Below are 13,453 nucleotides of genomic sequence, written 5' to 3' on the forward strand. Positions count from 1 at the left end.
AAAGTAAAAATAAAATAAAGTAAAAATACACGAAAATGCTTTTTAGTCCATAAAATACTAATAAGTATCAGCCACTAAATTTATTGCAAGGCAATAAAACCCTCAATGCATGGGTGAGGTTAAGCGCACATCTAATTGACCACTATACTTGAATTTGATAAATGCTGCAAGTAGTTGCTGTAAGAACCGTAAGGCTATGGATATCAATATCGTACTACCTGGAATTTGATAAGTCCAGCTTTGCCCAGCTTTCTCTGAGGGCACAGAACAATGCAGGCCAAACCCTGGCCAGAAGTTGCTGTGTCTAGAAAGGAGGACGTCTCTCATTCTTTGCTGGCGAGCCCTCACTTTACAGAAGGTGTAATTCCTTTCTGCCTAGCAAAGCCCGGCTGTACTATTCACATCTGTTACCCGCCACCTTCCCTCAAGGAGTCCTGGTGGAAACTGGGTTTTAATGACAACTTGCATGTGAATTGGGGTCCCCAGCTCCTTGAGCACATGGGTAATAGTCAGCTTACTGCTGAGCTAGGCACCCTAGAACTTCATTTTGGATGTAAACCTTCTTTTCCCTCCTTGGAAACCAACTTCTGCTAACAAGCGCCATTCCTCTTATCTCAATGAGGCCTAATAATCTCCTCTCACAGACTTACTGATCTTTGACCAACCAACCCCCTGTGTATAAAAGAAAGAGTGCCCTGCCTTTGGGAAAAAAGGAGGTTTGGACTTCCCTAGCGGTTCAGGACATCAAGGCTGGTGACAGAACCTTCTAGGAGTGTCAGCCTAGCAATTCTTTACACTTACATATCAAGGTAGCAGAAGGACGTATTTCTAACTTAATCGAATGTTCCTTCTAGACACTCATTATATTGGTACATGCTTCCGAGCAGTGTGCTTTTTAGCTGGGAGGTAAAATAGTATTTTACAACAGTGTTACGATTTCCAAGGTACATTCGGTTTCACTGTTATCTCATTTCATCATCACAGCAGCCCTATGGGGCACATATTATTTACCTGCTTTGCAGTGAGGAAACCAAAGCTTACAAAGGCTGGGTGGTGAGTCCAAGATTGAAAGGCAGGGCTCAACCCAGGTCTCACTCCAGATCCTGGGCAATTTCCACTGCTTTTCTAAAGTTTAAAATAAGATCCATGATCACAGGCTGAGAACGTGTCAGATGGGAGTGGTCCTATCCCTAATGAAGACGTCCCCTGCAGTAGGGAAGGGAAGGGGAAGGAAAGAAACCAGCGTCTATGGAGCTTCTATTCTGTGCAGGTTATTTTCCTCGCACTGTCTCTTTTAAAAGACATCTCTTTCTCCCAGGTGATTGAAAAGAAACAGAAATAAAGTAAGACTCATTTACTTCCCCAAAGTCACATAGCTTACAAGTGGCAAAACTGGACTGACAACCGGTCTTTCAAGGTCTCCTTACCACACTTCACATTTCACTACAACTCATAGTGCATTTATGCACATGGGAGATTTTAAAAGGCAAATGGCAAACAAAAGTTCTCTAATTTGAAAAAGCTGGTGTTCTTAAGGACACACGCATACCCCTTTTCTCCCCGCTGAGTCCCCAGCAGTTTTCTATGTGACCCTGCTGACATGCTCGTCTGCCCTCTTGCAGGGTGTGTGGTGGTGCTGTCTGTCATTGAACAGCTTGCACAAGTTCACAACGCTACGGCCCAGGCTGCGATGGAGAGACTGTGCAGCTACCTGCCTGGTAAGTACAGAAAGGGTCCTGCGGCGGTGGGTCCCCTTTCTTTTCTCACTCATGGGTCACCACTCCTCGGTCACCATGAATGAGTTTAGACCCCACACATGCTTTTGGAGGAGATTCCAATTGTGCTATTTCTGTAAATTGATATTTTTATGGGGCTCATAGAAATTAAAACAAACACACAAGAAAACCACTCATTTTCCATTATGGCAGAAAAACGGTGGTCAGTCACGGTCATTGTGGTCAAAATAATGAACAATTTTCAATGTTGCATATTAATTTGACCACATTCACATACCCAGAAACACGCACAGTTCTACCAAGACAGAGCTTTAGGCTGAGAAGGCAACTGATCTCAAAGCCACCAATGAGAAAATAATCTGAGAACATTCCATTGATTTCAACTTTTTCTCAGTAAAATCCCTTATCCGCCCTGAAGAAGAAGGAGCTGATTGATGGTTCAAACAAGTCATATACAGAGGGTGCCAAAAATATGTATACACATTTTAAGAATGGAAAAAACTGTATTAAAATTGTAATCCTCAATATATACCGATAACAAAAGATGAATACAAGTCATGTATACATTTTTTTGGCGCCCCCGGTATTTGTTTTTCAATCTCAGCAGAAAGAAAATGCTCTTTTTTCACTTATAGATACTATTAGGTGAACAGTCACAATGGATAAACTTCTTTGAGAGTCACATTTTCATTCACTTAATGTTAAGGAGCTAATTCATCAAGGATGTCCACGTTATGTTTTGTAAGCAAAGTTGTTAGACTAATGGTGATTGTATCTTTGATTTTATAGAGCACACAGAGCCAATAGCAGCAAAGCATTTTCAGGGAATTTTTTGCATGCTGTCACAATATGCGTTGACAAGCTAAATTTTTAAAATTCAAAAATTAAGACTGGGAGAGGATAATACACGAACACATGTGTTTACAATATTCCAGATTGACCATTGCTAAGATTTTGACATATTTACATCAAATCTTTCTTTTGTGGAACTAGGATGTGGCAGATAGACCTGAAACACCCCTTGGTCTCCCCCACCCCATGTCTATTCTCCTACTTTTCTAGAGGGAACCAGTCACATGAAATAATGGGTAGTCTTCCTTTCAAACCTTATACTTTCACATTCACTTGTGTGAACCCATAACCAATGGATAGTATTGTCCTATGGGTGATTTTTTTTAACCTTTTATTGGTAAAACAAGTGTAGAAAATCACACAAAATAAATATATAGTTTTAATGCCCTTGTAAACATAGCTTAGGTCAAGATCATTCTAGAAGCTCCTCATCACGACTCCCTTCTTCCCCCTAAAAGAACAATGTCCTGAATTTTACTGTAATCATTTCCTTGTATTGCTTTATAATTTATCACCCAAGTGGGTATTCCCAGACACCATAGTATTGCCCAGTTTTAAAAATTTTGATGTGTCTTTTAAGTCTATTTGAATCTGCAAGTTTCCTTTCCATCTCTTCCTTTTCCTTGCAATTTGACTGTGGGATTTGGCCTGTAGAGTTTCCCATAATCTGGATTTTGCTGATTGCATCCCTGTACGATTGAATACGTTTCTCTGTGCTCTGCATTGCCTGAAAATTGGCAGCTGGATCCAGAGTTTTGATCAGACTCCAGTTTGATTTCTTTGGCAAGACTCTGAGTGCTGGTGCTTTCATTCATCAGGAGGCCATCTTAAGTGTTTTTCTCTTATTTCTTTTGTGATGTTAGCAGTCATTGATGTTCAATGACCAGACCTCTGAGTTCATAGAGGGGTTGCAAAATGGTGCTCCTTTAATCCGACATTTATATTTCATTTAGTAATTGAAATATGTTAGAGACAATTTTCCTCCTCATCATCATATTTTAAAGACATTTTTCCCTACAGTTCCTAACGGCACTGTTCATATTAGGAAAAGCAGAACAAATGTTTGATTCTTTTGCTTTATTTGCCAGTTTTCAATTAATTCATTGCCTTTCTAGGATCATCCCAGAGTAGACAATTCATTTTCTTTAAGCACCATTATGAACGGATGAATTTATACATATTTGATGAATTTCAGTCTATTTCAATTATTATCCTTTTGAGGCTCAAATTGTCCCAAATTTGACCAGAGGGAACCTCTTCAACTTGGCTCCTGAGCCCTTTGACATGAGCCTAGGTAGCTTCTGACAGCTTGCTCCCTGACTGACAAGACAAGGTGTGCCAGCCATGACTTGTACATTTCCAGTCCCAGACCTGCAATCAGTCATTTCCCTTAGAAGCCCTGGTTTCTTTTAATGGGAAGTAGTATTTTCAAACCACAATCTGGGTGCATAGAAATGCTCATTGCTACTGAGTAGGTCATTCTTTCTAGGCCTCTTCAGTAGACTGTGATAGAAATTACATATACATACATTTCCATATATTTTAAGATCACATATCTAATGAGTTCACACGGACACCAAATTTAAATTCAGGACTACAGGATTCGTTTTTCTTAATCTCTTCCCTACATACTCGTACCTGCTCCTTTCCACACTCTAAATCCTAATTCTCAAGGACAAAGGGATTGATAGCATTAAAATAGCCCATAATTACTCACTGCCCTGTCCCTCGTTACACCCAGAACTGTCTGAGAATATCAATTCTAATACTACTACCGTTAATGTATTTTATAATCACCGAGAGCAGCTAAAATTGCTTTTTGCCTATACTTCTCCCATTTCTCTTTCATCGTCGTACTATATCATCTGTGCATACAGCCATTACACACAATGCCCTTTCCCTTTTCGCTCTCATTTGGTTTAGTTCCATCAGCCGCTCTGATTGAAGTTCACCGTCAGCCGTTATGAGGATGTCTGTCTGGCTGAGTTGTCTAGAGCTCATTGCTCAGGAAGGGCTGATGGGAAATTCTCCCTGAATTTCTTGCATGTTGATTGACAGGCTGTCTGTGCCCTTTATACTTGCAAGTCAATGTTTTTCTGGATATAAAAATCGTTGGCACACAATTTCTTTCCCTAAGTGTCTTAAATACATTGTGAAAAAGCCTGATGATAATCAAATTTTCTTTTTCTTATAAGTCACTTGCTGTTTTTGCCTAGAAGTTCAAAGGAATTTTTTTTCTTTCTTCTATAAAATTTAGTTATCTAACTAGAATATGTCTGGGTGTCAGTTATATATACATTGACGTTCTGGGGCATTCAGTGTGCTGTCCATAGCTGCTGTCAAATAAATACATTTATTATAAGTTTCTCGTATTTATTCAATGTCCTTAAGCTGGTTTTCTTCTTCGGGGATTTCTATTATTCATATTTTGAATTTCTTTGACTAGCTTCAATATTTTGCTTATCTCTTGAATACTTTTTATCTCTTTATTTATTTTTTATCTTAAACTGTTTCCTCCCTTTCACCTTCTATTTATCTTAAGACATCTGCTATTGTATTCACTTCTTGTGTTCATTCTAGTTTAGACTTTATGTCTTTTATAGTCTTATGTTCTTCCCTGACTTCTTTATTGCCATGTTTGGGTTTTTCTAATTCTGATTTCTGTTGTTCTTTTGTGTCTTCTATCATTTTATTAATGCTTCTTGGCTCATTTTGAAATACAATGTTATGTTTTCATCCTTTTTTGGCAAGACTTTCTGGCATGGTTTTGCTATCTGTAGGGATATGATTCTGTTCCTTCTTTTTTTTTTTTCCGATAATAACTTCATATGGGAGTTGACCTAGATACATTTCTGTTGCTCATTTTTATATGAAATTAGCTTTCCAAAACTCTTAGAAAAAGAAGTGGTTAGGGGTAGCTTTTCTAAATGCACAGAGCTCCTGCTTCCGTTGTTTTAGTGTAGTGTCAAAAAAAAAGTAGCAGCTTGCTTTCTGAGATTTTCTGACTTGGTTCCCCTGCCCACTTTCATCTAGTTTTTTCTCTTTACATTGCTTCTTATCCAGCTCAGTTTTGGCTCCAAACCCAGTAGCCTCTCCTCACTGTGGACTCTGCCCTGGAAAGGAGCTCTGGTGGGTCAGTTTCTAGAACATGTAGGTGCCAGGCCACTTGAGTTCCTTAATCCTTCTAACCTGGAGCCCTTGGCACTCTCCTGCTACTGAAGCTGGCAAAACCTTTCCCGGGTCCAGGTGCTGTTCTTCGATTGGCCCACCTTGCATTCTAGTCAATATTTGTGGGTTATTTGGGGATTCTCCTATTCTCGAGTTTACCTCGAGAGCCCCCCCCCCATCCCCAGTTCCTTCCCTCCTCTTTCTTCCACAGATATTGATAACCCGCAAGGCGTGGCTGTGCATGGTTTTATCTTTTGAGGTTCTTGGAGATACCTAGTTTTGTTGTAACTATTATCTATGGTTTTGTGGAGGGGGGTTATCTAGAATCTCTCTCTCTCTCTCTCTCTCTCTCTCTATATATATATATATATATATATATATATATGTATATATATATATGTATGTATATATATATGTGTATATATATATACATATATATATATATACATACATACCAGGGTTGCCCCCAAAATTTACACATTTTAAAAGATGTTATCTATGTGTTACTTTTTGAAGTTGAATTGAATCACTGAATTATGGTAGGAATCTGTAGTATGATGTTCACTCAAAAGATGGCGTTAATCAAATGAATGCTCGCGTCATTCATTGTGTTATAATTTTAATACAGCTTTTTCCTTTCTTAAAATGTGTATCATTTTTTGAATATATACATATATATGATTCAAAGAAATTCCAAAACTCTGCTGCCTCTACCATAACCTTTCCAGAATCCTCTCTTGTGGGAGCTTTAATTTTACATCAATGTCAACTGTATGTATTGCTCTGCAACTTCTGTTTTTCACTCAACATGACGTTTTTGAGATCTATACACATTAAGACATATAGACCTAGGTCAAGTCTTTTAATTACTCCATAGATCTTCAGCATATAAATAGCCTATATTTTACTTATCCCTCCCCCTATTATTGGACATTCACAATCTATTATAAACCTTATTTTATATTTTCACATCTCTGAATTAAAGAAAAAAAGGAGAAATATTATTACTATTTTACAAAAGGAAAAATGAAGAACAGTTATAATTATCAAGACTTGTTTGATTGGATGTCACTTCTGTGTGATAGAACACACTGACATATATCACCATTTGTACTTTGAGTTTGATTTTCTCTTTTTAAGCAGAATTGTGTTGTCCAAAGATGAAAGGCTGAGTAAAAATCCTCTCTTCTAGATTATCCCCTCCTTATGCAATAGCAAAACGTGAAACAACCCGAACCAAGATTGATTATTGGTATTCAAGGTATTCATCATGGCTCCTTCTCACGCATAACAGAAAATTTTCACCCGTAACAGAAAATTTCAGAGTCTGCTGAGGTAAAACGAGGGGCTGAAAGTCAACTTCTGGTAAAACAGAAGTTGGCACTTCACCAAAGGAAGCAAAATAAGTATTCCAGTTTTCAGTGGTAGGTTACGTTTCAAATTGTACAGAATTTCAAAGGGTTCAGAAGGCTGTTTGGGGTTATCTGTATTGTATTAATTACTGTTTTGCGTTTGTATGAAAATAAGATCCTCAGTTCAGGTGAAAGCCTCTTTCACTTGACAGACATAAGGACAAGGTAGGCATGACTGTTTCCATTTTATGGATGTGGAAAACAGTGCACAGAATGGTCCGTGAATTGTGTGGGGAGACAAAGATAGTCTGTCTCCTATATCCAAGGACTTCTAGAAAGTAGAATAAACCTGGACCATAGTCCTTCCTGTGCCCTGTATTGCCTTCTGTCTGGTGATCCAGGAGAATGGGGGACAGAGGAAGGGAAAGCTTGCACATCAACACACAAATAAGTACAGAAAATATAATCTTAGCAGAGAAACCACGTATACAACATTCTTGAGAATCATCACTCAGTAAATCATATTGGCTTTTCCTGGGCCCGGGAAGACAATTTTTTTTCCAATTGGGAAAGCATTTCCAACCTTCAGTTTCACCCACTGCTTTTGCCTCTGGCTGTCTGTAAACACTTTGGAAGAATCTCAGAATTGTTAATGGAAAAATGATTACCGGAATCATTCTCACTAGGGGTCAGCAGACTCATAGGCCCTGAGAAGCTTGCTGGAACTTCCCTTTCTCGGGTCACCTATGCAGAAATCTTATCTCTGTGGAATACGGTAGTTAAACCCTCATGCAGACTTAAAATGAGGAAGGCAACTTTCCTCCCATTCTATAGGTTCTGAAAATCCACTTGCTGCCTAGAATATAAAGCCTCACAAGTAGCTCTGTGGTTAATTTAACTGACTGTGCTTCAAATTTCTCATCATTAGTTAGTGTATAACAATACCTTACACACCTGAGATAGATGAGGCATCAAATAAAATGTCCCAAGTACCTTGAAATGCATACTACAAGTAAGGTGGGCTTTTGGAGTACAATATTTTAATCTCTTATTGAACCGCAGATATAGTTATCAGTGATCTCGGGCAAGCCTTAAGCTCCCTAAATCTCAATGTTCATTCCTATAGAATGAGGGTAAAAAATAACCCTCACTCAGGAGGCTCTTATGAGAAAGGAAGTGATATTAAACATGAAAGTGACTTACATCCTGGACTGTTCTAGATTTTATTTACATATACACAAAAATACACCTAAAGTAGGATGGTTGTGTAATTCTTTTTTTTTTTTTAACCCTCCTTCACCCTCGGTAATGGCCACACTTTATTTCCATACTGTTCCAAATTGTTTTCACTCTGTGGAAATTAAATACTCTTGTACCTCGTCACAGGCAGGATTTAACTGTTACATTTTACATCACATAGGTTACTGGCAATATGTTAGTGCCAATCTTTTCTTCAGTTGTATCAGTAAGTGAGGTTGCCATCTGATCACGGCTGACTGGCACCTGTCTGGCTTTTTCTGCAGACTTTGCAGATCTTTGCTCTGCATCCTTCTTGTTGATCTAGAATTTAGCTCTCAGAGGGCCATCTCGTGCCCCACATTAAGCACTGCTCCAGGAGCCTCTCACGCTTAACCATCACCAACTCCGTCTAAGGTAACTGATGGTGGAGGTGGTTCCGCTCAGAAGATGAGGACAGGCTGTGGTCATTCATTTCAACTTGAGCAAACAGGTTTCTACACACACACACACACACACACACACACACACACACACACACACCCCTCTTATTTTACCAGAAAGAAGATGGATTCTCTCTGCCTTTCAGGCCATACTGAAACTTTATCAAAGAACACCCTAATGCCAGGTTTTAAATCATTCTGCTCTTGGCTAAGCTACCTTGTTTCCCCAGAAATAAGATCTAAACAGACCATCAGCTCTAATGCATCTTTTGGAGCAAAAATTAACATAAGACCTGGTCTTATATTAATATAAGACTGGGTATAATATAATATAATATAATTAATATAATATATACCAGGTATAATATAATATAATTTAATTAAATTAATAAAATATAATACTAGGTATAATATAATATAATATAATATAATGTAAAATATATAGTACCGGGTCTTATATTAATTTTTGTTCCAAAAGATGCATTAGAGCTGATGGTCCGGCTACGTCTTATTTTCGGGAAAACATGGTAGTTCTACATTAACGATACCTGAAACTCTTCCAAAGTGCTTTGAAAGCTCACGTAATTGTGAATGTCTGGTGCATCATGCTCCAAAGTTCCAAGACAGGGAGGAGAAGGACACTGAGTCCTATTCCTCCACTTTTCAGATGAGGAAATGGAAACCCAGCGACCTAAGGGCAGAAGCCAGTGAGCTGATGCTGAAATTCAGGTCTCTGAGTCCTATTACCTCAGAGCTTCTTGACACTCTCCACTGCAGTGGAGTACCCAGGGAAAAGAGGATATATCATTTTTAAACTGTTATATTGCAATATAATTCACATAGCATGATTCACCCATTTACAGCCTAGAATTCAAGGGCTCCTAGGCTATTTAGAGTTGTCCATCCATCACCACAGTCAAGTTTAGTATATTTCACTCTTCCAAAAAGGAACCCGGCACTCCTTGTCTGTCACCCCCCAAACTTTCACCCTCCCCGTCCTAAGCAACCACTAATCCACGGTCTCTATGAATTTGCCTATTCTGGGCACTTCATGTAAATGGAATTACACCATATGTAGTCTTTGGTCCTGTTTCCTTCACTTAGCGTAATGCTTTTAATGTCCATCCTTGTTGTAGCATGTATCAGAACATCACTGCTCTTTTTACTGAATAATATCCCATTGTACGGATAGAGTCCATTTTGTTCATCCATTCATTAGTTAATGGATATTTGAGTTGACTTGTTTCCACTTCTTGGCTATTTTGCATAATGCTGCTATGACAATTCATGTACAAGCTTTTATGTGGATATGTTTTTTGTTCTCTTGAGTATAGACCTAGAAGTGGAATTGCTGGGTCGTGTAGTACCTCTGTGTTTGACCATTTGAAGAACTGTCAGACTGTTTACCAAAATGGCTGCACCATTTTGTCCTCCCATCAGCAGTGCAGGAGGATTCTAATTTCTCCACATCCTCATCAATATCTGTTATGATCCGTCACTTTTACTACAGCGTATCATAGAGAGTGGGAAGTGGTATCGCATTGTGGTTCTGATTTGCATTTTCTTAATAGCTAATGATATCGAGCACCCTTTTGTGTGCTTATTGGCCATTTGGGTGTCTTCTTTGGAGAATATCTATTCAGATGCTTTCTTTAAATGTTTGGTACATTGCCCCAGTGAAGACATCTGGTCCTGAGCTTTTCTTTATGGGAAGTTTCTAATTACTAATTCAATCTTTCGTCATATGTCTATTCATATTGTCAATTTATTGAGTCAATTTTGGCAGTTTGTCTTTCTAGGAATTTGTCCATTTCATCTAAATTATCTAATTTGCTGCCATGCAGATGTGCAGAGTATTCCCTCAGACTTTTTTGTTTTCTGAATTTCTGTAATGTCAAAAGTAACGTGGGGGATATAGTTTTAAGTTCCTACTTCAAAAGTACAATATATTTCAGGTCTCAGACCTTATTGTAAGACTAAGTCCTATGAATATATCTATTTAAATGTAAAAGTAATATTTACATTATTTACCACTGAGTAAAAATGAAGAACCAGACAGAGTTCCCAATATTTATCATGTTGTTTCACTATCGTAACCTCCAAGCAAGGGCAGCCCAGTTTGAGCAAAACATGACAAGATAAATTCCCCCAGCGGAGGCTTTCCCCTCCCCTCCCAGGACAGCCCCCCTGTCCCTAACTTTGCTAAGGTCCCATGTGGAATTACCAGGATTCCACAGTAGACCCACCAACTGGAGAAACAGGACTGAGAGTTAACAGATTTCACTGTGCAAACAGATCAATCCACAAAGCATTCCTGTACTCTCACAATGGGAGAGGGGGTGGGAGGAAGGAGACCGCATTGTTGTTGGGTGTGTGTGTGTGTGTATGTGCTTGTGGTGTGTGTGCTGTGTGTGTGTTTGTGGTGTGTGTATTTGGTGTGTGTGTGTGTTTGTGGTATGTGCGGTGTGTGTGTGTATGTGTGTTTGTAGTGTTTGTGGTGTGTGTGGTGTGTGTGTGCGGTGTGTGAGTGTGTTTGTGGTGAGTGTGTTTGCGGTGTGTGTGGTGTGTGTGTGTGTGTGTGTGTGTTCTCTGGTGTAGATGACAGTGAATGCAGGAACACCTGTGACAGTCTCCTTTTATTCTGGAATATCAATAGCAAAAACTAAATAGCTAAAGTGAAGTCTTTTTTTTGTCCCCCAAATAACACCAGAGAAGAATATTTTTAACAAAGCTATGTTTCAGGTTATTTACTTTAAAGTGATTCCTGTTTCTTTCAACTTCAACAAATAACATTACCAACATTCAGCTGTTCACTGCTGTGAAAAATAAAATAGAATCCCAGAATTTAACTGTATTTTTAAAATAAATTTGTGATCTTTAGCATGTACAGTAAACAAAGTGAAATTTGCCCAAAACTGAGATAGAAATGATAGTTTAATGGTTACATTAACTGTAACATTTTTCCTGAACCCTTAAAATTGACTTAAATTAATGATAAATTAATCACTCAGCTTTGGTTTCTGGTAAAGATGATAATTATTAACTCATGTGTTAAATTCATCATAATAAAAAATATTCTATTTCCCCTCTTTATTTTCCTTAGTAAAACTGTTCTTAAAGAGCACCTGCTACTTAGTGGTTCGCACATTTGGACCAGATATCATAAAACTGTGAGTACCCTGGCACTGCAATCTGATTCGTTTGGGGACATGGGAAGAAACTGAAGAACTGGGAGGCTGCTGGCTGTTTGCAGCCAATGTACTTGCTAAACAAGTGCTTGAGCTGAATTCCAGTTCTTGTTACGGTGTTTCCCTGAAAATAAGACCTACCCCGAAAATAAGTCCCATTTAAGATCTGAGCCAGACAGACGCATTTAGTACATCATGACGATGTTCCAGAAGAAGATGACATGACTGTATTTGAATAAATGTAGATTGTTGTACATGAAAAAAATAAGACATCCCCTGAAAATAAGCCCTATTGGAGCAAAAATTAATATAAGACCCGGTCTTCTTTTCGGGGAAACACGGTAATAGCAGAAAGCTCAAACGTGACTCAGATCACTGTGGGCAAAGGCTCCCCTTAAACTACAGGGTGGTGACTGGGCTCAATTTCTTTCCAAGAGCCTTTCAGAAGGAATTCACTGTCACGTCCCGCAAGACGAGGGTTGTGGGGAGCGAGGACAGCGGCGCAGGGTTAAGAAAGACAGTAGCCATGAATAGAGTGCAAGCGGGGCCAAGGGACTCCAGCCTCAAGGACTGAGCCCCGAATGGGACCTGGGCCTACGCATGGCTTTTATTAGTTAGGTGGGGAAGTAAAGGAGATAAAGCTTGTCAGTCTCAAGATCTGTGAATCCTAAACATCATAATAGGAAACTGATTCAAGCCAATCACCCTTGCCTGCAGGCAGCTGAACCATAAGTCTCAGGATGTATGTACTTCCCCAAGGGACAAAACCTTTATGCATATGAATAGATGGAGAGCACATCACTGAATCTCTTCCCCTGCTGGTTGTGGGAAGGAATGCAGCCACGGAGGCAGAGGCTCTCCTTAGCTGGGGGAAGGTGGGGGGCTGTGCCCACCTCTATGAACCCCGTGGATTCTCTTGTTGGTCCCCACTCGGCTGTGCCTGGCTTGAGTTGTCCCCCCCGCAGGGAATCTTACTCGTCATTGGCTGACCAGCCATCTTTCTGGGGTCAAACAGGGAGACATAAGGAGCAAGCACAAAGGTGAAGCAAAGTCCCTGAAAGGATCTGTCTCACAGACTCTCCTTTCTTTAGGGGCAGGTACGTGGAGACAGACGGGTAGGCTGCTGTGTGGCAACAATTCACCAGTACCAGCAAATGACTGGGCTCTCTTGGCTGGGCATACACACTTCACCATGTCTCCTGAGTGCCCCACATGCCCCAGCTTTTTCCTTCTCTACCTTCTGGGTCCTCAGGCCATGACCTTCTCAAGTTCTTCTCTTCTCTCACCCTCGGGTTTCCTGGTCCTCTCCACTTCCCAGCCCCCACCCTGGTCTCTCAGTATCCCTCACGTGTGCCATTATCACTGTCTGCTTCCTTTCTTTCTCTTCTCTTTTTTCTTTTTTGAATTTAGGGACACTGGATCAGGTAAATCATATGCGTGTTCATGGAACTTTCTCATCAAGGATCTCTTCATGGCTT

At 39.6% G+C, this 13,453-nt stretch overlaps 1 protein-coding gene across 1 annotated transcript in view; it reads left to right on the plus strand.

Annotated features, from left to right (window-relative positions):
* AOAH (acyloxyacyl hydrolase) overlaps positions 1–13,453 on the plus strand; it is a 140,270-nt gene that overhangs the window by 11,654 nt on the left and 115,163 nt on the right. Inside the window, exons 2-3 of the mRNA XM_033088018.1 lie at positions 1,623–1,718; positions 11,891–11,957. Of these exons, the coding sequence (XP_032943909.1) occupies positions 1,623–1,718; positions 11,891–11,957 (163 nt within the window). The remainder of the gene's footprint in view (positions 1–1,622; positions 1,719–11,890; positions 11,958–13,453) is intronic.

Source organism: Rhinolophus ferrumequinum, chromosome 20 (genome assembly GCF_004115265.2).
Source record: "Rhinolophus ferrumequinum isolate MPI-CBG mRhiFer1 chromosome 20, mRhiFer1_v1.p, whole genome shotgun sequence".
Taxonomy (NCBI): Eukaryota; Metazoa; Chordata; class Mammalia; order Chiroptera; family Rhinolophidae; genus Rhinolophus; species Rhinolophus ferrumequinum.